Source organism: Stylophora pistillata, chromosome 13 (assembly GCF_964205215.1).
Source record: "Stylophora pistillata chromosome 13, jaStyPist1.2, whole genome shotgun sequence".
Lineage (NCBI taxonomy): Eukaryota > Metazoa > Cnidaria > Anthozoa > Scleractinia > Pocilloporidae > Stylophora > Stylophora pistillata.
The window spans coordinates 8,831,612-8,855,032 of NC_142531.1; the positions used below are offsets into that span (position 1 = coordinate 8,831,612).

General features: G+C 37.8%; 1 protein-coding gene across 3 annotated transcripts in view; it reads right to left on the reverse strand.

The window, feature by feature from the left end:
• The window catches only part of LOC111332401 (vacuolar protein sorting-associated protein 53 homolog), a 43,654-nt gene extending 21,289 nt beyond the window's left edge, over positions 1-22,365 (reverse strand). The window contains exons 1-9 of one of the 3 annotated variants that reach the window (XM_088742369.1): positions 22,106-22,354; positions 17,085-17,165; positions 16,581-16,630; positions 15,453-15,519; positions 13,275-13,361; positions 12,566-12,681; positions 11,795-11,914; positions 11,022-11,100; positions 730-800 (exon numbers count right to left, since the gene is read on the reverse strand). In XM_088742369.1, coding sequence (XP_088598495.1) covers positions 730-800; positions 11,022-11,100; positions 11,795-11,914; positions 12,566-12,681; positions 13,275-13,361; positions 15,453-15,519; positions 16,581-16,630; positions 17,085-17,165; positions 22,106-22,219 — 785 coding nt within the window. In that variant the 5' untranslated portion in view covers positions 22,220-22,354. Of the gene's footprint in view, positions 1-729; positions 801-11,021; positions 11,101-11,794; positions 11,915-12,565; positions 12,682-13,274; positions 13,362-14,081; positions 14,101-15,452; positions 15,520-16,580; positions 16,631-17,084; positions 17,166-22,105 lie in introns of those variants that run through there. The other 2 variants (XM_088742371.1, XM_088742370.1) reach the window with 2 other exon arrangements.
• Between the last annotated feature and the right edge of the window lie 1,056 nt (positions 22,366-23,421).

Sequence of the window (23,421 nt, forward strand, 5' to 3'; positions counted from 1 at the left end):
AAAGTTTGCCAGCCCTTTACCAAGATACAAAAATGACAGCTACCTTCATTTGTTAGCTTTGACTAAACCTCTGCCCACTTAAGTATTTTTGCTCTTCACCGTGAGCAAATAATTGTTAATTAAAACAAAACCACTCAAGAACTTGCTTGGTTTGGCTCGCGACTTTTGCCAAAATGACACCTCTGAAAATGCTAGACTTGAAGTTAAAGAGTACTGCTATCCTACTTTTCACTTAAACATACTGTGTATAATTCATTTTGCAACAGAATATTTGACATTAAAACTCATGAGAACAGTAATCTTTGGCACAACCAAATTTTGCACCTCTTCTGCAAATGAGCAATTATTAAGAACTCCTCCTTCATTTTTTTATCTATTTAGTTAATATTTGGATCTATGCCAATAACTGAGCAACTACACCCCTACCTCCCCCCCCCTGAACCTAACTTACCATCAGTTGATTGATGTTGGGTTGGGGGAGGGGTAGGTATGCAGTTGCTCAGAAACTTAAATAAAGCCTGGTGCCAACCACAAGGCCACTACACCCCCCCCCCCCCGATACTTACATGCTTACATTGAAGCAATTAATCTATTTTTAATCTAAATTTCACTTTTTTACTTTTGTTGACAATTACCAGACTAAGTACTAATCTAAATTAATTATTTATGATTTTCCACTCCGAATATTTTATCTGTTTTGTCTCCAATATTCAGAAAAAGGCCACCTACTTTACTTTAGGATCCAAAACATTTACCACTTGACATGCCTCAGCTAGTTGTGAGTTAGGTCCTGCTGGTGGCTGCCAAAAATTAAAATTAAAAAACTCATTTAGGACTACTAAAAAGGGAATACAATGTGGGTTACAGTATATGTTCAAACCCTGGTGAAAATCCTGTCCAGGATCCTGAAGGATCCTATAAGATCATATAGGATCTTGAATAGAAACAGGATCCTAAGCAGGATCCTGTACAAGATCTGAATCCTAGAATGATAACAGATCCTGAATAGGATCCTAAGTAGGATCTTAGAGATATATAGGATCTTATGTAGGATCACTGTCCTGATAAGGATCCTTGGCAAGAATAAGATCCTGGATATATATAGGATCCTATGTAGGATCACTATCCTGATCAGGATCCTGGGCAAGAATAGGATCCTGGATTATATATAGGATCCTATGTAGGATCACTATATCCTGATCAGGATCCTGGGCAAGAATAGGATCCTGGATATATATAGAATCCTATGTGGGATCACTATCCTGATCAGAATCCTGGGCAAGAATGGGATCCTGGATATGTAGGATTCTATGTAGGATCAGTAGGATCACTATTCTGAACAGGATCCTGGGCAACAATAGGATCCTGGATATATATAGGATCCTATGTCGGATCACTATCCTGATCAGAATCCTGGGCAAGAATGGGATCCTGGATATGTAGGATCCTATATAGGATCAGTAGGATCACTATCCTGAACAGGATCCTGGGCAAGAATAGGATTCTGGATATATATAGGATTCTATGAGGGATCACTATCCTGATCAGGATCCTGGGCAAGAATTAGGATCCTGTATAACTCTATACTAGTAGGATCCCATGTAGGAAGGCTATCCTGATCAGAGGGTGGGCATCCGTCAGTCTCACGAGACTTTGTGTTGGAATGTGTTGCTCAATGCTTGTTATGGTCAAACTTTGTTGATTTGGGTACTGGTACACTTTGATCATCTTGGTATCTCTCATACTTCCTTAGGTGGTATCTATCTCTTATAATAATGAGGGTAAAACACGTTTATTTATATCATCTTCAAATCATCGATCCAAGGTTAATCCATCGTCCAAAAGGAAAGTACCAGTCAGAGAAGTCAGAATAATCTTGTGCGCTTCTCTTGAGACTGCAACCGGGCAAGGCAGCACATTCTCTTTACAAGCCAATGACAATTCCCAAAATATCCTCATGATCTTACACGTGCTTGGAAACAAAGAAGACTACATTTGGCACTCATCTTTGAATGTACTTTTCATCGGTTGATTCTCCACTGTTTTGCTTAACATAATATCTGTAAAGATGGGTTTCATCATTGTTCAATGGGAAAACGAGAACATTATGAGAGGTATAAATGAAAAGCAAGTAGTTGGGGCTGTGGAGATAAGAGAAGGAACAACAGTTTACATATTGACTGGCCGGTACAAGGGTTGAGCGGCCATTTATAAAGTATGATTTTGAAAGTTTGTGGTGTGTTCAAATTGCGATATTCGGTACATGATCAAAATTGAGAATCCATTCGGTCACTTGCAGCCAAAATTTCTTAGCTTATGCTTAACAATGAAATAAATCTATCAATAAGCTGAAGGTTTCAGGATTATTTTAGTCATGTTTAACAAGCTGTGAGCCCAGCAAAAAAAGACAAACAGCTGCTTAGTCTGCAGTTTAGGATAACTTCATTACAATTTATTGTTACAGTTACAGCAAGATTTTCATTAAAAAAATCAATTATTCAACTGTAATTAAGCCCTTCACTTCCAAGAGTGTTCAGTCAAAATTGAGTAGAAATCTTTGAATTTCCATTTGCAGAATCAACAAAAACAAACAGTATAACATGAAAATGCTGCTTGACAGCTTACATTTGAATTTTAGCACACAAGAGTTTTATTGTATTGCCAGTATACAGCTATATATACACTGTACTATAGTCTTTGGTGCAAGTAAAGTATAGAATTTTTCATTCCAAATTATTAGGGTTTCCAAGGAATTTTCATGGTGCTTGCATATTCCCAAGAACCCCATGAAAACTAACTGGCAAGTAACTTTTATGTGCCATGAAAATACCGTGGAGCAGCCATGAAAATTCTGGGACAATTTTCATGGTCAATGAATTTTTTTACATATTCACAAGATATTCATGGGTCATGATTTGCTGCAACCCATTAAAACCTAGTGAATTTTAACACTAGGTTTTAATGGGTTGTTTGCATGGAACTCTCACATTGAATGCCTTGTAGCCAAAGCCAACCAGATGTTGGGTTTTCTCAGTCGGAACTGTGCTGACATAGGGACTGATAGCAGGAGAACACTATATCTTTCTTTTGTGCATTCCCACTTAGGCTATGCTAGCGAGGTGTGGGCCCCTCAATCTACTGTCCATCACTTACATATTCAAGAGGGTGTTCAACGTCGGGCAACTCGTTTCATTTTGAACTGTAGTTATAAGGTATCAGAAAGAGCTTACTATAAGTTCCGCTTAAAAATGCTAAAACTGTTACCATTATGTTACTGGCACGGACTTCAAGACATCTGCTTCTTCTACAAGTGTATGTGTAAGTACTACAATATTAATGTCAATGAATATATCAACTTGATCACTGGCCGTACTAGGAATGCCAACAACTTTAATTTGCGACCAAATCGTGTTTGTACTTCCTTATTTCGTGATTCATTTCTTAATCGCATTATTTCCTTATGGAACAATATTCTGTTAGATATTCATGAAACTGTAGCTCTTTCTACCTTTAAAGACCATCTATTTAACTATTTCTTTAACAAATTTATCACTAATGTTGACACATCTAGAATTCAAACATGGAAAACAGTCTGCCCACATTGTCGCTCAATTGATAGATAGAACTGTTGTTGATTATTGTTTTTGTTTACATATGTTTTAGTATAGTATATACTTATGGGGGCTGACCTCGCTGGGACCTCGAGTCCGTACGTTAGTCCTTCATTTAGTACTTGTTTTCTATTCTTTTTATCATTATTCTTTGTCACTAAATGGAAGTTACTATAAATAAATAAATAAATAAACACCATGCATTTTTTTGACATGAAGTTCATGGGTTTTTCAGAACCTTTGAAAAGGCCATGAAATGCCATATTCATGGGTATTTCATGGCTTCTAGGTCACCTTACACAATAATATTTCATGGGTCGTGAATACGAAAATTTTCACAGGTTTTTCATGGGATTTTTCATGTCTTTTTCATGGCACTGAGACCAAAAAAATGCCATTGATTTAACCATGAAGATCCTCTGAAAATCTGTAAATTTACCATGAACAATTTTACAAGATTTTCATGGGTTTTGATTTCATAGTGTTAAATCTCCCTGTAAACCGCACTGCAGCAAAGTGATGTCCTACGAAGCACGATGACCAAAATGTGTGAACAACAGGATCTCTTGGAGGATCAATTCTTGATGAACATATGTTCAAACCAATGTTATCAGCATAGCCATCATTATGGCAGTCCTTAAGGAAAAACTGGACCTCTCCAAAACAAATGTCAGGCTGTGACAAATACTTCACAAGATAGCTTACTGATTTAGCTTTCCTTTTGTACCACAGGCTGTGAAACACCTGACCACTTTTACACATTCTTTCTGATACACTGACTTCTCTGTCATCATTGAAGTATCCCTCTGTTGGATTACCAACATGAGGGACCTTGTGCAGCATTGGTGTGAAGAGCTTTAAATCTTCATCATTAACCTCAACAGCCTCAGGGGAGTTTGATGTTAGCATTCCTTGTGCAAACTCACATGCTTCATCATTTCCTGCTACACTTAGCTTTATGTAATGCTTGGAATGTTGTGCTCTTGCAAGTCATTTGCAAATCTGATCTGGAATGCCTCTCGTACCATGGAACATGCACTTAAGATGAACCAACATAGATTCAAATACAAAAGTGTAGTAAAGGATCAGTGGACCATGAGCTTTAACCTGTGCTGATAGGTGATTCAATGAATGAGAGTTGAAAGTACACTCCCGGTTTGAAAACAATTAGGGTATTAATCTTGTGTAACTCTGGATCATGGCTTCAGTTATGCTAATCTCATTTTCTGATATCGAATCACAGCAGAGCATGCTGCATGATGGTAAAACACTTCAGAAGAAAGCAGGAACTTCAACACAGGAAACTGTATAACTATATTATAGTTGTTTGTTAAAACCTGTGAAAAATGCTTCTAGTGTGCTTTGCTACACTTAAGCCGTTTTGTTACTGTTTCCTCGTGTGGTGTTCTTTTTAGTCTCCTGCGTGAAGAAATATATCAGGACCGCACAACCGTTTCACTTTAGAGAGCCAGGTTTATTTCGCGTCCTAATGGCTTTTTTAAATACAAATTGCACACACTATGAATAAAAATTTTTTGGCGCAATCTACAACTAATTAAGTGTGAACAATAGAATGGTGCATACTGAGAAAAAATGACCTAAACAATTATGGGCTAATTAATATGCAATAGCATATTGCAACATCCCCCCTTCTTTTAGAGATTATGACATCAGTGACTAGAAGACTTTGCATTGGATTCTTGTACCCGGGTACTCTAAAATTGGAACACATTTCACCTCCTCGTATGCGTAAAAGTTGAGGTGCTGATCCGAAAACTTGTTACATGCTTAAAAAAAAAAACTAATGACATTCACCATGAACAGCTATGACAGCTACAATTACCCATACGACACACTACAAATACATTTCTCTTAAACTGTTATAGTGTCCCTAGATTTGTTCAATTAGTCTCGTAGGTGGTTTAATAGTTCTTCATGGACAAGACAGCGCAATTCCGACAGGGGTCTTTTCTGGCAAACACTGTTTGGGCAATGGCTTTGGTGATGGCTGGTCAGCAACATCAGCTACTGCTGAGCTGGGATGTTTGACAAGTCCAGGTCTTGGTGACTTTTGTTCTGTTCCGGGAATTACTAGGGCCTGGTTTAATTCCTCTGGTTGGCTTTCAATCACTGGATGAATATGGCGATGATTCCTGAAGTATCGGGCACCGGATTCAGTCTGTACCTCATATCGCCTGGGGGAATTTCCACTTGGCTGCTGTACTACCGTGGCTTTTTGCCAGATTGGTTTCTTGGGATCCAACTGGAACCGGACACTCTGAAATTGTTGTAGATCTCGAAGCTTTTTGGCTATCCAATCATAGTCATCATGTTGGGCTTGTTTCTGTGCTATCTGTGCCTCTCTGCTGATCTCTAGATTAGGATGTAGCCAGTGATGGATAGGAAGGAGTGCTCTATATTTCCACTGGGAAAGCATCTCTCCTGGGCTGAGCTGACCTGGTCTGACTGGGGTTGCACGATAAAACAGCATTGCAAGATGTGGATCAGACCCCAACTCTTCAGCCTTCTCCATTATGCCCTTTACAACTTTGACCATAGCCTCAATGAAACCGTTCGATTGAGGATAGCTTGGGCTTGAGTGTTGCACTTTGAATCTGTACTGCATAGCAAATTGTTTGAATTCTTGGAACACAAACTGGGTTCCTTGGTCTGTATACATCATTGCTGGTATCCCATATTCTGCAAATATTGTCTTGAGAAGACTTATCACGTGTCCCGCCATCTGATTGGTCAGTTTCTTTACAACGGGGAACTTGCTAAAATAGTCGGCAATCAGCAGGTAGTGGTGGGAATGATACTCAAATATGTTGATTCCAAGTTTAAATCATAGCAAGCTGGGCACATCATGCAGTACTAGTGCTTCCTCCTGTTGAGCAGGCTTGTGTTTCATGCATACATTACATAATTTAACTGCATTTCTCACATCATCCAAGATCCCAGGCCAAAAGACTGTCTCTCATGCCCTTAACAGAGTTTTCTCTTCTCCTAGGTGGCCCGCATGAAGATCCTTTAGATATTCTGCTCTCAGTGAAGTTGGAATCACAAGTTGATGTGCTTTGAATATCAGGCCATCTTCAACTGCAAGTTCTTCACGGTAATTCCAATAATGTTGCAGTCGTTCTGGGAGTTGCTGCCTCTGAAGCGGCCAGCTGTGAAAGATGTAATGTCTTAACTAGTTCAAGGCCGAATCAGCAGTGGTGGCAACACTGGTTCTGTCAAGTCGGTTGTCTGTAGCTGGAACATTTCAAGTGATGTGGTGCACTGGAATCACATCCATGTGCTTTGAGTCCATAGGCTTTGGACTGAGAGGGTCGACCCGACTAAGGGCATCTGCGATTGAGTTGTCCTTCCCGCAGATGTACTCAATTTGAATTTCATATCTTGCAAGCCTCAGAAGAAGTCGTTGAAGTCTCGGGCTGACTGTGGCAATACTCTTCTTCCAAATCGTTTCTAAAGGTTTGTGATCTGTTTAAACTCTGACTGGCTCACCATACACATAGTTGTGAAGCCTCTCCATGGCGAACACCACTCCTAGCAATTCCCTTTCAATGTTGGAATAGCGTTCCTCAGCAGGAGAGAGAGTTCTGGATACGTAGAACACTGGTTTTCCTTCTTGCAGCAATACAGCACCCAACCCTTTCATTGAAGCGTCAGTCTGAATAACGTGCTCTGCTTTCCGGTCAAAGTATGTGAGTACTGGGGTCCTGGAGAGCTCTTCTTTGATGGCATTGAAGGCATCTTGATAGGAAGAGTCCCGGGTCCATTTCATTTCTTCCCACAGCAGTGATCCGAGCGGTTCAAATAGTCTCGTCAACTTGGCTGAGTAGCGCTTCAAATAGTTGATCATTCCCTGGAAACTCTGGAGAGCTTTCTTGTCTTTTGGCGCTTTCATCTGTTTGATGGCCTCTACCTTTTTGTCGTCGCTCTTCATACCCTCTAGTGTGATAATCTGTTCAAAGAAATCGCACTTAGTTGTTTTGAACTGTAGCTTCATTGGATTGAACTTACTTCCGTTCATTTGTGCTGTTTCGAGTAACTGGAGTAGATTTACATCATGATCCTTGGAATCCACCCCTCTCATAAGGATATCGTCAATGCATCTCATGATTCCTTTCACTTCCTTAAGGACGGCATTCAACCTCTCCTGAAATACGTTTGTGCTGACTTTAAGGCCAAAGGGAAGGCGGAGCCACTTGTATTTCCCCCATGGAGTGTTGAAGGTAGTTAGAAGTGAACTTTCACTGTCCAATTCTACCATCCAATAGCCCGACTTGGCATCAACTAGCGTAAAATATTTTCCTCCGTGGAGTTCAGCACTAACTTCATCCATAGTCTTCGTGTAGTACTGGTTCCTTTTGATGCTCTGATTAAGGTCCTTTGGATCTACGCATAGTCAAACTGATCCACCAGGTTTAGAGACAGGAACAACGCTGTTGATCCAGTCTGTGTATCCTTGAACTGGTTCAATGATTCCCGAACTGCACAATCTCTCAAGCTCTTCTTTGTATGCTGCTTTCTTCTTCTCAGGTACTGCCCGTGGTGGATGTTGCACTGGTTGTACATCTGGCTTGAGTTGGATGTGATACTTTCCCCCTGGTAGTTTTCCTATACCCTTGAATATATCTCTGAATTCGGATAATACATACTCCATTATTAAGGGCAAACAGTGTCTCTTTCCATTTAAGATGACTGCGTCATCCAACACCTCACATGTAGGCTTCTTAACCTCACTGGCTCCTGTCTGCGGTGCTTGTAAACCATGTACTTGAACCTGCCTAGGTTCACCAGCTGTACCTTGTTTACTTGTTTTGCTCTTGCAGCACATTTTGTAGTGTCCTTTCATTCCACACTTGTGACAAGTAACATCCTTGGCTGTACACTGCGATCTGGGGTGAGCGGCTTTGCTCCACAACAAAAACAACTTTGCCTTTTTGTCTCACCATGCTCTTTATCTTTAGATGTCTTGTCTCGCTTTGACCACTCCGTTGATTTCCCGCCTTTTTGATGCTTTGATTGCACTTTGTGAATTCATGTTGATCCTTGTTGTATTGCAGTTGTTGCTACAGTTGCTGTACTGAGAGTCTGCATAATTGATCTTTGACAATCACTGTTGTGTAGGAGAGTTGCAATTTCGATCACTCGTTCGGCGGTAAGGGAGTCCTGGTCTTCTTCCAAACACTTTTTATAAACTTTAGGATTCTTTAGACCAAGGAGAATAGCGTTCCTGAGAGCCATGTGGTTTGCGTCTTCTGGCCATCCGCATGCATCAGTGACTTGCCTGCACTTTTTGATGTACTCTGGCAATTCTGTATCACCTTGAGTGAGCACTTTGTACTGTGCAGCCGTGACTAGTTTGCTCCCTCTGGGTTTGCATTGCTCCTCCACCTTTCCGAGATGTATCTCCCATTTCTTGCAATCATCGGCTGGCATTGTTGCCTTGTCCAAAATATTTTGTCTGCTCTCACCTGACCACTGATAAATGCATTGACAAACAAACTCCGGGTCTGTCTTTGGTCATTACAAGACCTCTGCATAAAATTGATACCTTCTTTTTCCATTCAAGGAAACGTTCGTGAAGTTTTCTGTCGTTTGTCCAATCCAAGATTGGTCCTTTCACGAGAACTTCCATGGTGAACTTGAGGCTTGTGAACACAAAATATTCACTCAAACTCTGCGATTGTTGATTATCGATGAACTTGTTCGGCTTCTAGAACGTAGACTAGACTTTTACTCCTGACACCATGTTTCCTTTTGTTTTTTTTTTTTTAGTCTCCTTCATGAAGAAATATATCATGACCGCACAACCGTTTCGTTTTAGACAGCCAGGTTTAATTCGCGTCCTAACGGCTTTTTTAAATACAAATTGGACACACTATGAATAACAATTTTTTGGCGCAATCTACAACTAATTAAGTGTGAACAATAGAATGATGCATACTAGGTATAAATGATCTAAACAATTATGGGCTAATTAAATATGCAATGGCATATTGTAACAGTTTCTTTTGTCAGTACATGACTCTTACTAATTATTACACCATTACACTTTATTTTGCAGGTTTTTTCAAAATGACTATAAGTAATTATTATAGGCATGACAACAGCCTTTTTGGTAGAAGATGTTATGCTAATTAGAAAATATGCAACCTAATTGTAGCATAACTTTTTAAGCACATTGGCCAACATAAAAATAACTGACAAGACATTTTGGTTGGCTGTGTTTTCTCATGGATTAATTTCACAATATACTTGAATTTAAAGTCTGGTTTCCATTGTGGCATCTTTTATATCAATTTGTAGAAAAGATTCATCTCTATGCCAGTGTGTTGTTTTTTCCTACTAGAGATCTTGTACAAATTAATCCTCTTAAATCTTTAGGATCTTTTATAGGATCCTGCAATATCTCACAGGATCTTATACAGGATCCTTTTAAATCTTTAGGATCTTGTACAAGATCTCTCATACAAAATCTTGTACAAGATCTTGTACAAGATCCTGAATAGGATTTCAGGTAGGATCCTAGTAAGGATCCTACCGAGATCTTGAACAGGATCCTGAACAGGATTTTTACCAGGGAAATGAAAATTTTTTTTGTGGGTTTCAATTCTAAACTATTTTGTACCTAAATCATGCCATGCAACTGATACCTCACTTTTGTAAAATATGAGGAACTGGTAGCTTGCATGAGCCTCTTGGTTTCTTTGCCACATGCTACACTTTCAGTTCTATTATATTAATGTATTTGTTACAAAAAATAGTGTTGCGTGACATGCATGACCTTCTGGAAGCTTCGCGAAAGGTCATGGTTTGTTTATTTTAGTACATGACATAATCATTCTAAAAGCAGTATATTTTGTAATGTTGCTATAATTAGACCTTTCTTAGAAAGTTCTAGAATTTTATTGCGTAAGTATATAAGTACGATAGGTTAAGAGTAGTTTTAACTAGTTTTCACAAGCGAAGAGAGTTAGCCCTAATCAGTTGTGATCAGTCAAGTGTGACGAGGCAGTGTTTGTTGAATTTGGTGGAGGCCATGAGCATTTACAAGTCTATCGAGGTTGGCAGAGGCCGTGTGTATTTCTCAAGTTTATTGAAGTTGGCGGAGGCCGTGTGTATTTTCAAGTTGATCAAAGTTGGTGGAGGCCGTGTAAGTTTACTGAGTTACGTACTAGTGTAAAGTTTATCTAGTGGAAACTACGTTCAGTTTGGAATAAACCTTCTTGTTGCTGTTCCGACAACCCTGCGTTCTGTTTAGACTGCAAATCACCTACCACTCAAACATCAAACTCGTAACAGTATTTGTAATTCCTTGATGTATCATATTGAAAAAATGGCAAGTAAACAAATAAACAATAAATGAACAATGTTTTAAAAAGCTTCTAAATGTACCTTAACCCCTTTCACAGATAAAGCCTCTTCAAAATCTGCCAATATCTGTGTGCCAAGTTCACTTTGTATTTGTTTCACCCTAACATTACAAGGGTTTCACAATTAGTAAGATCTACAAGATGTCAAAATGCTGAAAGAACATCGCATCTTATGTTCAAGTTTTCATGTCATCTGCGACTTACATGTCATAAAACAGATATACAGCTGCACAGGATCCCTTTCTTAACTACATTTAGTACGTACTGAAACAGTAAATAGCACTGCTGGCACACCCTGATTGGCCACTCAAACTCTAAATATCCTTTGCTATTCATCTCTGAGCAACACATGCCGGATTTGTGCCCAAAAATATTGTAATCTTTGCAGGAGTAAATGAGTTAATATGGTGAGAGCACATACTGTAGATATGCAGGTGCAATGATGTAAAGAACTAAAATGTATCATGGAACTTGATGTGAACACAGCCTGGAAAATACCATCATGGCTGTTGGATAACAAATCTGTCACAAGATGTTTCAGTGTGTGCCTACGTTACATTGTGTATTTTGGCTAATTGTCTGTATTTTGACCCTTTCTATAGGCTTGGAAAAATACAGCAAAATTTGTGAAAACACTGGTGAATTACAGTATGTATGAATTATTAATTGTACATATAAAGGTATTGATGAAATTTCATAGAAATTCAACTTCATGCACGTGTATAGGAGGAATGCAACATCAACGTGTAGGTATTTACAAACTTATGCAGCAAAATGTTGTAATTTCAGACTTACTTGTCTGCTAGTTGCCGTATTTGTGCAATCCCGAAGTACTTTTTGAAATGTTCCAAAACATTGACAACTCCTTGTAAAAGATTGGCTACCTCTCCATACTGTCTCTTTCTGGTTAAAGTCCTAAGACACCAAAAATATCATAAACTTCTCTAAATTACAACTTAAGACTTCACATGGACCATACAGTATACACAAGGGAGTAGATTTACTGAAAATAATTATAAACGCTTTTTTAGACCAGTCTTGTTTCCATGCTGAGGTCCATGCATAGAGGTTTGGAAACCTCATAAATTTTGGTATTAGAGTAAGTTGCAAAATTTCCACCTTAAGTTTTTTTGTCTTTAATTTCCTAATGAACATTTCTGGATAAGAAACTTGCTTCTAGTAGACCAGTAAATGAGGGACAGGAGTCAAGCTTGAAATGGGTGCAGCTTTCAAGACTAACTGGAAATCAAACAGTTATCAATGGCCTTCTCTGACCATGGACTCATGTGCTCAGATGATTGAGGAGGACAGACCAAATGTAGTTTCAGTAATAAACTTCACCCACAAGTAAATAGACATTTTCTGTTGGACCCCTGACATTTTTTATGCAGAGTTCTTTTACTAAACTAAAGGTGTTACATATTTACAGAATTTCATTTTGTGAATAATGAGGACAACATGCAAAATTGGCAAAACTTGATAATTATATTATGCAATATTTTAGGAAGGATCAACCAGTTTAACAAATTATATCGTGCATAAGTTTGATCAAATCGATGGACTTACATCAGAGAGTCAACTCCGCCCACTAGCATATGGAGGTGATTAAGAGTTGTAATGGAGCTTGTCAAATGTCGCTTTGCATGATCTAGCTGCTTGATATCTCTTGTTATTTCTTTCACCTGAAAAAAAGTCATTTTTTATGACAAAGTTGTAGCTGTGTATGTTTTCTGAACAATAGCATGCAAGGGAAGGCAAATATTTGGCATATAAAGGGGAGCTTAGGCTTCCAGCTGCCAGCCACATGTACTGAGTACTCTTGGCTAGCTAAATGACATTGACACAGCAACCAAAACAGTTTTTTATGTGGTCCTAATTTTTAGAGATTTTTTCTAGTTACTTGACAGAAGTTAGATTTTTAACATAACTTTAGTTTTAATATAATGTAATCATAATCAAATTTTGATACAAGGCCTCTAAGATACCAGCCTTAAAGCTGAATGGGCCACCCTGATGGAATAAAGTTTAACTTAGTACTTACTTACTTGTGGTAGAAACAACAAAGGATAAGATAACGTGTCATCACTAGATACAAAATAAGTCTCCTTTCTTTTGATTCTTCAGTAGTCTGCCACAGAAATACTATTAACACCAACATGCCATACATGTTGCTGTTCTTTGACAGATCTACAAATTCTACCTTGGCACAACAATGTTTACTATGAAATGCAGGGTAGGGGGGGTGGGGGGTGGAGGAAGAGAAACATCTGCTCACCATTTGTTCTGATTTATCTGCTTTTTCTTTGATGTCAATGATTTTTGCAAACAACTGTTGAATTGCCTGTTGAGCTTCATCAAGTGCCTGGCAAAAGAAAAAATACCTTGATGATGCTGAGCAAGTACCCAAGGAGCGCAAGTCATACATACAAATTATTCATGTGGTTGGGATTTTGAACTGCTGGAGTGACTGATGCCCATAATTCAAGTTAATTGGCAGGTTTACTGTCAAACTTAGAATCCCTAATCCAAGTTAGTAAAAGGTTGAAAAATTTGTAGCATTAGAGGGAAAACATTTATGGAGTAGTCTCATGTCAACTGTGAATACCTTACTGTTACTAATAAGTCTTTCAGGACTTAGTTTTTGTAATTGTCAAAACTGTTAAATTAATTGAAGACCCCATAGAGAGGTTTTTGCAAAAAAATTATCATGGGAAATTCACTCCCTGCTGTATCATTCTTTAACCAAAGTCAAGGTCAGTTTATTAGATAATGATCTTGTCTATGTTTTCGATCTAAGTTTTGGTGTGCACGCTCTCTTTATCTGAATCAATATCACCATCTTGCCGCAGTTCTTATACATGTAAGATATCCTTGGTCTAGTTTTTTTACAATCCTTTCCCAGCTAGTTCGTCGTTTTGTTATAATATGGATTTCTTCAGTGTCAACCGAAACTATTGTTATGGAAAATTTGAATCCATTATCCCAATTTCTTATCTCTCTTTATCTGAATCAATATCACCATCTCACAGCAGTTCTTGTCCATATAAGATATCCTTAGTCTAGTTTTCTAACCATCCTTTACCATCTAGTTCCTTGTTTTTTTATAATATCGCTTTCTTCAGTGTCATTGGAAACTATTGTTATGGAAAATTCAAATCCATTGTTCCAATTCTGAGACACCACTGTCTGTACATGCAGATCAGTATTTTAACAATTTCCTACAATTTAGCTCCATTTGAAATACATTTTTGGCCAAATGGCAAAGTTAAATTGGCCACAAAATAGGTCCTTTCCATTTTCATAGACTTAAGTTCCAATGAAAATATGTAACAATAAGGTACACAAATCAGTTGGTGGAAATCACTCAGCTGTGAGCAAATTGTGTTCTCTAAAAATTATCATAAGAACAAAGCAGTCAGTCAGAATTACTCTAACGATCTTCCACATGTAATTTTGATGGACTCACATAAATCAATATATGCAACCAACCACATGGCATAACTGAAAATAACCCTGCTGTCTTTTGCATTTATACCCTTTAAAGGATGGATAATTCACATGGTGTCAGCTGCAAACAAAATAAGTTTTAATCACTGCATTCTTTTGGTAATAAGCAGTGTTACCCAGAAATAGAACCCCCTCATCTGCTACTATGAACCTAACCCTAACCACAACAATGACCACTACAACGACATGGCAAGACAAAAGATCTAAAGAACAACAGCTCAGCACGTGCACATTTCTAAACCTGGCTCATTTATCAGGCATCCTCCACAAAACAATAATATGAAATTACCAAAATTTGCATGGTCTGAGAACGGAAACCCCAGCGGCAAACTATTAAAACTCCACTGTAACACGCCAAAGCGCCGTAAGGGATCACAAACATGTCCAGCCATTTGTGAAATACAGTAAAAAAATAATTTCACTTTTTTCATCAATGTCTTCCTTGATGTTGCAGTCCTGACTGCATAAGGTAGAATCCAATCTACATTAGATCTCCACTAAGTGAACATAAAAAAGCTCTTCCAAAGGGAACCACTCACATATTTTTTGCATCATTTTCCAGCATCACAGATGGGTAGTCAAGGAGTGATACAAGTTAAAAGTAGATTCTACTCCTTTAACTCTCCACACCCAAAGATCAGCATGTACATTCTCTATACTGTCCTTTCTTAGTTAAAATCAGGAGATTTTCAAGTTTGCGATCAGGTCTTTTATTCTCTTGAGCCTAATGACTGATTCAGAAGTGAGACATCGGTGAATAATTAGAGGCTATTCCTCTCCAGGAGTTCAAGGGTTAGCTTCTAAAATGTGGCACCTCTTGATTATGGAAAACTTTGATGATGAAGACACAAGACTAGTTTTGAGACATTCAAGATCATTCGAGAAATTGACAGGGAAATTCAGAGAGATTTTAAGTCGAGAAGTTCTCAATGTTACTGTATCTTACCTGTCTTCCTTCATGGCCAATGTTAGTCTGTCCTCTGACAACTGTTCTAATTTCTTCATCAAGACCCCTATTAATTACAAACTCGTAGTCATAAATTCACCGATTAAATGAATCACATGCAAATAAAAAGAGAAGACAACCATTAAGTTAACTCTCAATACACAAGGATAGTATGAAAAGCACCTGCATTCCAAGGTGAAACAAGTTTGGTTGTCACCTTGGCAAGGAGGACCAAATATTGGCCATTAAATATTTCAGCTAAAGTCACCAAATTTGCAACTTGCATTTGGTACAGCTATGTAGAAATCAGGGCTCAAAATTAACGGTAACCTGTTAACCAATGGCTAGTAATTTTGGTTACTAAAAATTTGTCCAACTAACCCAACATGGTAAGTAAAATTTTCTAACATACTTAAACATTGGTAGACCTCAGGACAAAGAGCACATAGACCCGACTCTCACAGGAATACTTAGAATACTCAAGTTGTTAAGTCAACTTTAACTCTTTTTAGAGAATGTGCTGTAGATGTACTGTTCTTGACTAATCATGGTAAATGAGAGGGAAATAAAATAGGTGCATAATTGTCAACATTTTTGAGGTCACCATGCAATTTCAGCTACTCTTTAATTTGTCTTCTAGAGTTGTTATTATCAAAATGTTCAATATTTGAGATATCGTAACTTGTGAGCTTGGATACCAAACTTTATAATTTGGTTAGTAAAAAAGATGTCTACTAACCCAAAGGGTTAGTGATCCAAAAATTAAATTCGAGCCCTGGAAATTCTGTCTTAGTTGGTCATTCAACAGAGTGAAAGGGTGAAATGGTATACATGTACAAGGTTCAACACTAACTTTTCAACTTACTAGCCAAGTGGCTAGTGATAACTTAGATGTTACAACTACAATTTCAGTTAGTTTACTAGCCAAACTGGCTACTGTATCAAGCCCTGGGTACATATCTTATGAATCCAAACCAATCAACAAACCACATCAATGAATAAAACTTCGCAGAGACCTGTCTCTTAAACCAAAGCCACAAACAATAAAAAAAAATAATAAGACAGTTAAGCAGCATTTGCAAATTATAAACACTTAAAAAGAACCAAGAGCTTTTCATATAGCCTCACCTGATTCTCAGTCTCATCTTATTGACAACATCATCTATATTGGCAAGGGACTAGAATGAAAAAAGTTACAAGACACAAATTTTGTCATACATACAGCATCTATAACAACTTTGCTGTCAGTAGTAATCCTCACTATTAAAGACACTACATTTATTACATGACTCAGGCAGTCAGAGGGCCAATAACTAAAATCAACCAATCAAAATGCTCTATTGCCAGTCAATATTCTCTAAGTATTGGACCGGGCACTTTCCCGAATGGTCCCGAATGATACCACACTTGTGTCCCTTTGAAATTCAGTCATGTAGTAAATCTCTTATTAACCAAGCTTGCTTGGGACCGTACTGGAAGAATATCAGCCCTCAGTCTTTTTTGTACTGACCTCGATGCACTTGGTCCATACTGTCAAGACTTCAGGCTGATATCCTCCCAGTATGGCCCTCGCACTTGGTTAATAAGATATATGTACATCTATCTAGAATGTTACAGACAGCAGTAACAAACCTGTTCAGTTGGAAAAATGGAATTTATATAGTCCACTGGGTTAAAATCTTTACTGTCCAGTGGATCATCACTCTTAAACACCTAATCAAAAAGAGACAATGAAAAATTTAATCTAAGATTGTTATCATTTTCATATGTTCATACAAAAAATGTCCACTGCTTCATTCCCACCATTATCATCATTATCGCAATACTGAACTCCTAGATGCTGAGCTTACTGAAAAAAAAAAACATAGGGCGTAACAACGTAATTATTATTATTATTATTACTAATTGGTTCATAAACTAGCATGAGTTCATGGCAACATGAAGCACACAGGAAGTTTTGAAAGTACGAGGTGCAGATAAGAACAACACTTTTTGAGTGCTCTCAAAACTTCCCATGTACTTCATACCCCATAAAAAAAAGCAGCTGACATATGAGCCAATTATCTCATAACATTGTCAGCATAGTATTTTGGCTGTTGTTTTCTCAAAATTAAAACAATTTTTAAGAAAGCTAACTTTTCATTCAGAGCTCCTTAAAGTCTATCTTAACTGGGATGGAACGAAAAAAAAAAACCAACTTGAAAATCTCAAATCTTGCAGCCAAACTGGTCGCGATGTTTGCAGTCCCCGCAGAGGAAAATATTTTCTGTCTTGAGGCACTTGTTTGCTGACGTCATTAACTTGCATAATAGGATTATGATTCATGCTCTTGCTATTGATTTTGGGTGCATGAATTTGCTACCTGTTATGACTATTGTATAAAAAGGGTGATTACTTAATGTTTCATTTATTAAACCAAGGTTCAATATATCCACAATAATGAAAAGCAGCTGCTTGGAAAGGGGCCATAGGACAAAACCCAAACACCAAAGCCTACTCACAAGCTAAACAGACAGCAGTAAGAGGTTTTATCTTATCTTAGCAGTGGATCACCAGTAACCAGCTTTAAACCCTTTACACCCTAACATCAGTATTTATATTCTCCACACTGTTCTCTGTACATTTCTTAAGGTGATAACAGGGAGAATTTCTAAAGAAATTACGAGTTTCTTGAGTTCTTGATCATTTCCTTTATTCTCATGACCTAAATGTTTGATTCGAGAATGAAACCAATGGGAGAAATTAGATGCTGGTCACTCTTAGGAGTTCACCTTCAGCTGGTTTTGACTATTTACACATTGAAAAGATATAACCACTATTCTTTTTTGGTATAATTTCAGAGCTGAGCAAAGAGTTTCCAGCAATCTGATTGGTTGAGCGGTTCCTTATATGACGCTATATAAACAGCTCCACGCGGTTTACATAAAATGTTAAAATAAAATGTTAATAAATGTTACTAAAATGTTATGATTTTAGAAATTTCTTTGTTGTTCAGCTCTGAAATTATACTAAAACAATTATTTGACAATATTCACTGAACCTGAGGTGAATAATTGTTAAATATAAAATTTAAGTTCATTGAACTAAATATGTTTCATTTTCAAGACAACAGAGAGTTCACACTTTAGAGATCTGACAAGAGCTGCAAAGATCTGGAAAAGCTGTATTTTGAACATCATCAAAAATTAGCAAGGCCTTTTTTCCAATAATATCATTAACTTCATTAAGTAGGTTGCCAAATTTTATATGGACCCCACAAGCTTTTTTGAAATTTTCATGATTAATTCAAGGAAAATAGACAGATGTAGAAGAGACTATGACAAATGGAAGTGGAGTCAAAACAAAAACAAGATAACAGTCTGAGTATATGGATAAGTTCCCTTGATGGCATTAGTTATTCTAAAACACTGGACACATTCTTACCTAAGATTTTGTCACAATGATTTGTAAAATACTTGCCTCAAGAAAATGTACAAAAGCAAAGTTTAGGGCTACAAAAACTCTCCACCTCATGAACAACTAGTACTAGAGAGTATGATAGCACCACAAACCTGCATATATAACAAATTTATTGCTTAAGCACCAACCAGTGTGGGATGAATATTTGAAAAAAATTTAGCTTGCCCTTTGGGCAAGCTATCAGCAAAGTACTAGCCTGGTGCTCTAAGAAGCTAGCCAAAAATTAAGTTTATCATAAATTTTCATCAAATGTCTGTATGATTTGAAGTTGTCAGTGGAATTAATTCAAAACGAAATGGCTACTACTAAATATTAACAAGAATTTAAACTGTTTGTAGATCTTGTAACAGCAAAAAATAATCCGTTCTCGAGTCCTACTTTCTTTCACTGGATGAACACAATCAATTATCTAGAATCCCATGAAATATTTAGGCAATAGATAGCACTTTCTATCAGTTTTGCAGTGTAATAAACTGTGCCAGATGATGGGAGAATAAAATAAAACTCTGTAAATCATGAGCCTGTGGCATGTGATTTACATGCATGTGACTCATGTCCAAATGCAAATGCTAACTGTCTAGTGCTTATTTTGATCCATGTTTCGTACCTAATAATAAACATGAAAAAATTACGGGCATCAGATTGGCTAGAAACAAGAGAATTTTAATGTAACACAAGTCCAAAGTTGTAACACAAGTGCTAATTACAAATAGTGCAGAAAACAGAATTGGACAACCACAAGTCCTGTTAACAATAGATCAAAACTAAGGCAAAATTTGAGAGAGAAACTAGAGATTAGTTATATGTTTTCATAAAAAAAAAAACAACAACAGTTAACTTGGTGAAATACACAACAACAGTGCAAGCATATGATGTGTACTGGACTCCACTTACACAGGCACGATATGTCAACTGTCCTATCACACTGTCTAATTACAAGCAAGTCATGCACACTATCCCATTGGTGCTCAAATTGGGCATTTGATAACCAATCATGTTCAAGAATTTTGTTATAGTCTTGGTTATCACCAAATTGCCCTCAAAATCAAGTTATCACCAATTCAAAATGCTTATGGACACAACCCTCGTTTTATACTCATTGTACAGTCTATGGTCCATGGCTTGCAGATAATGTTAAAAAGTGACTGTGCTTTTATATAAATAGCAGGATTTGACACATGGCTATCGCATTACTAGCCACCGAGCTGGTGATTTCTAAAATTTACCAGCCTGAAACACAACTTGGTAGCCCGGATCGATTTCCCTCATGGTCTACTTCAATCCCAAACATTCCTCCAAACTTATTGGATAGGTCTTTTAAAATGATAAAGAATGGCATTTTTCTTTCATTGTGATAACATAATGTGCTATTTAAGAAAAAAGCTAAGTAAATTTTCAAGTGCGAGGCGATTATCGGAGGTGAGCGCAAGAGGCAATCGTGTGAGGTAATTGTACGAGGCGATTGTGCGAGGCGATCGTACGAGGCCATCATGCGAGGCCATCCTGCGAGGTGATGGTGTGAGGCGATGTGCAAGGCATTGCAACATTGGTAGGGAGAGGACTGGGGGAGAATTGACCATTAAGCGCAGAGTCTGGCATCTAGTGATGTTTACAATCGACACACAAGACAAAAAGACTCCAGAAGATGAAAGGTTTGGGCGTTCTTCACTGGTATTATCATTACAATTTAAACTTTCTTGTTTTTTCAATCAACTGTGAACTTCAAGTAAACTAATTATATATAATTTCTTTTAATTTTACTACTAGCCAGCGGGCTATTAAAGGTGGTTTTTTACTAGCCTGACCAAATTTTTACTAGCCTTAGGCTACCTGGCTAGCGGAGATGTCGAACCCTGAATAGCAGAGCTAGATCATGTAAAACAGCATTTATTGTGTACATTGACAAACTTCCAGCCCCTGGGCTCCCATGATCTGATTGTTAATTCTCCTTCTAGCTTCTACAGATTTCCTTTAAAATTAGAAACAAGAATTTGGTGCTAGGTCAAAATAACAAACTTCTACCTGATAATTTTGAGTATTTTCATTATGTTTGCTGGATAATGTATGAACATTAACCCATCAATAGCCGCAGCTTTTGTGAAAAACTGTGTTTTGAAGCTAGTCGAGCAGATTTTGGGTCACTGTTGTGGTTTTAAAAGCTCAAATTTATCACAAACCCATTCACAGCTTGTACACTTCATGGCCTTTCGATCCAAATGCAAAATGGCGGCCTGAAAATCTCAGGCAGGTGCAGAAAGCAAAATTTCAAGATATTTGGGTTGAAAAGTAATGCCCCACTTGCGACTTTTACCTTTCTCTCTTTCTCCTGCCCTTTCTTTTCCCTTTCCTTGCCTGAATTTTCTCCTCACTTGCTGGAAATTGAGTAGGCTCCATTTTTGTGTAGAGATTTTTTAGGAAACTATTCATTATATTTAAACCACATGCTCAGAAAGGTAGGTGGGTAATGGAACAAGATTTTCGTGCAGATTTTCAGGTCAAAGTTACATGGTTTTTTTGGCTATTTCTCCAGTGCCTTTGACTCAATTGCGCTCATTCTGGTATTGTTTGTAAGATATTTTCAACCTGTTGAAGTACATGCTCAAAGTCGTGCTCCAGGGTTCAAAGTGATGACGTCACAAGGCATAGAAAGGGTGTGGTTCCACATGGGCGCTTATGTGCGCACTGGACATCAATAGGTTAAAGGAAGAAGAAACATGTAAAAAACTTCTGGGAGTGACAGGGCTAAGCAAGAGCTAGAGCACTTTTTTAAGTAAATCATTTTTGAAACAAAAAATAAAACTCAACCAAGATGTCTGTGAAGAAAAACTTACAAGAAAAAAAACTTACAATTTCCCTCAAAATCCACCCTAATGTCGTGACAAGTCATGCACATTATCAAATGTTCTGCATTTTTTTTAATATATATATATATATATATATATATTGATTTACTAGCAGATTTTGTCCTGCATAAGATTTTCATCGAGAAGTCTCCTTGCTAAAAATTACGAAACTTCATTGAACGACAGGACTTGTAAATAGAAACACTTCCTGTGTAAAGGTGGCTTAATCCCATTCCTTGGTGGAAATTCCCTTTTCATGGCTATAAACCACATATACGCACACTTAGTGAAGTCTACACTCAAGATATAGGTGTACCCGACACAAATACCCCTTAATTACATCGGAAATACCTGCGAAATAGCTTCTTCCACTTCAGGTGAGTAAATGATAGGTTTCGACAACCTTTCTTCGAGAAAATCCTCTTCGAGCTCACCCTGAGAAGGAGCACTGACCTCAGCCGCCATTTTAGACGAACTTGTTGTTCACGGCGGAAGCCGCTGAACTGTCAACACTTGGCTCGGTTACAAAGGCGCTTGGCATTCGTTGTGTACTATCGTAAAACGCTTTGTCTCCGCAACAACAGAGTGTTCGCCTTGTCAGTCCTGGATGTTGTCAAGCAAGTAATGTAGAAGGTAGGTCCAGATCATGTAGCTTCGTTTGCCTCGAGGTAGACAAGCTAGATGGCAATCCACCGCCTTTTGCGTTACATAATTGTTGAGATCTTCCGATTTTCGAAATGAGACGTCACCAGGGAATGTCTGGTTGAAAACACTTTGGCAGTGTTTTTTTTGGCGCACATGTGGATTATTTCCTGGTTCCCTAAGCTAGGATTTGCGTCTCTAAAGGGTTTTGGCACACAAGCATGCCATCACCTTCACGTCTCCAAAAATTACTTTTCCTCTGCCCCTCTAGAGTGTCCACAATTGATGTTCGTGTGGAGTTTTTGAATCCAGACATACTATGTCTGGGCCGGTGTCATTTATGAATTTTGTTTTTTTACGACTATTTTTATCATTGCTATTTTGTAAACCGTCGGTCTGAAGGTTTTAAACAGAAGTGCACCTTTTTTTCCCAGACTGAGAGCAGAAATTCCCAGTTTATTACACAAGGGAATTTGTGTTGCAAGACATTTATCACATGAATAAGACAATTCATTAGCAAGGATACAATATATGAATAAATATCTCAGACGCTGAAATTATACATGCATTGGCCATCCGTGAGTGCTTTGTACTCACAAAGCCGTTAACACGAGGCAAACTGTCTGTGAAAAATTTGATAGCAATGATTCCTTTTAATAAAACAGGAAATTTATTGTTACATGGGACACAAGGTGAATTCACCATCTTGTGGCTATTATCAATTTCGTATGTACGTGTCTTTGTCTCTTCTTTTGACTTTGATGCATAGGTCGGCGCTTGTAGGCGATAAAGTTCTGGGTCAGTGCCATTTGCGTTGAAGCTTAGTTGCTAATATTGCACTGCACATGGAAAACTTAGCTTTAACGGTTTTCTTTCACCTTTTTCATTTTTATTATTTATTTATGTGTTTATTTTTTTTATTTGAAGTAAAACCATTTATGAATTCCCTGTACGTGTAACTTGGATGACTGCGAAAGCGGAATGTCTAAAGTCCGAATCATCCTGCCTTTCTCTATAAGTTATTT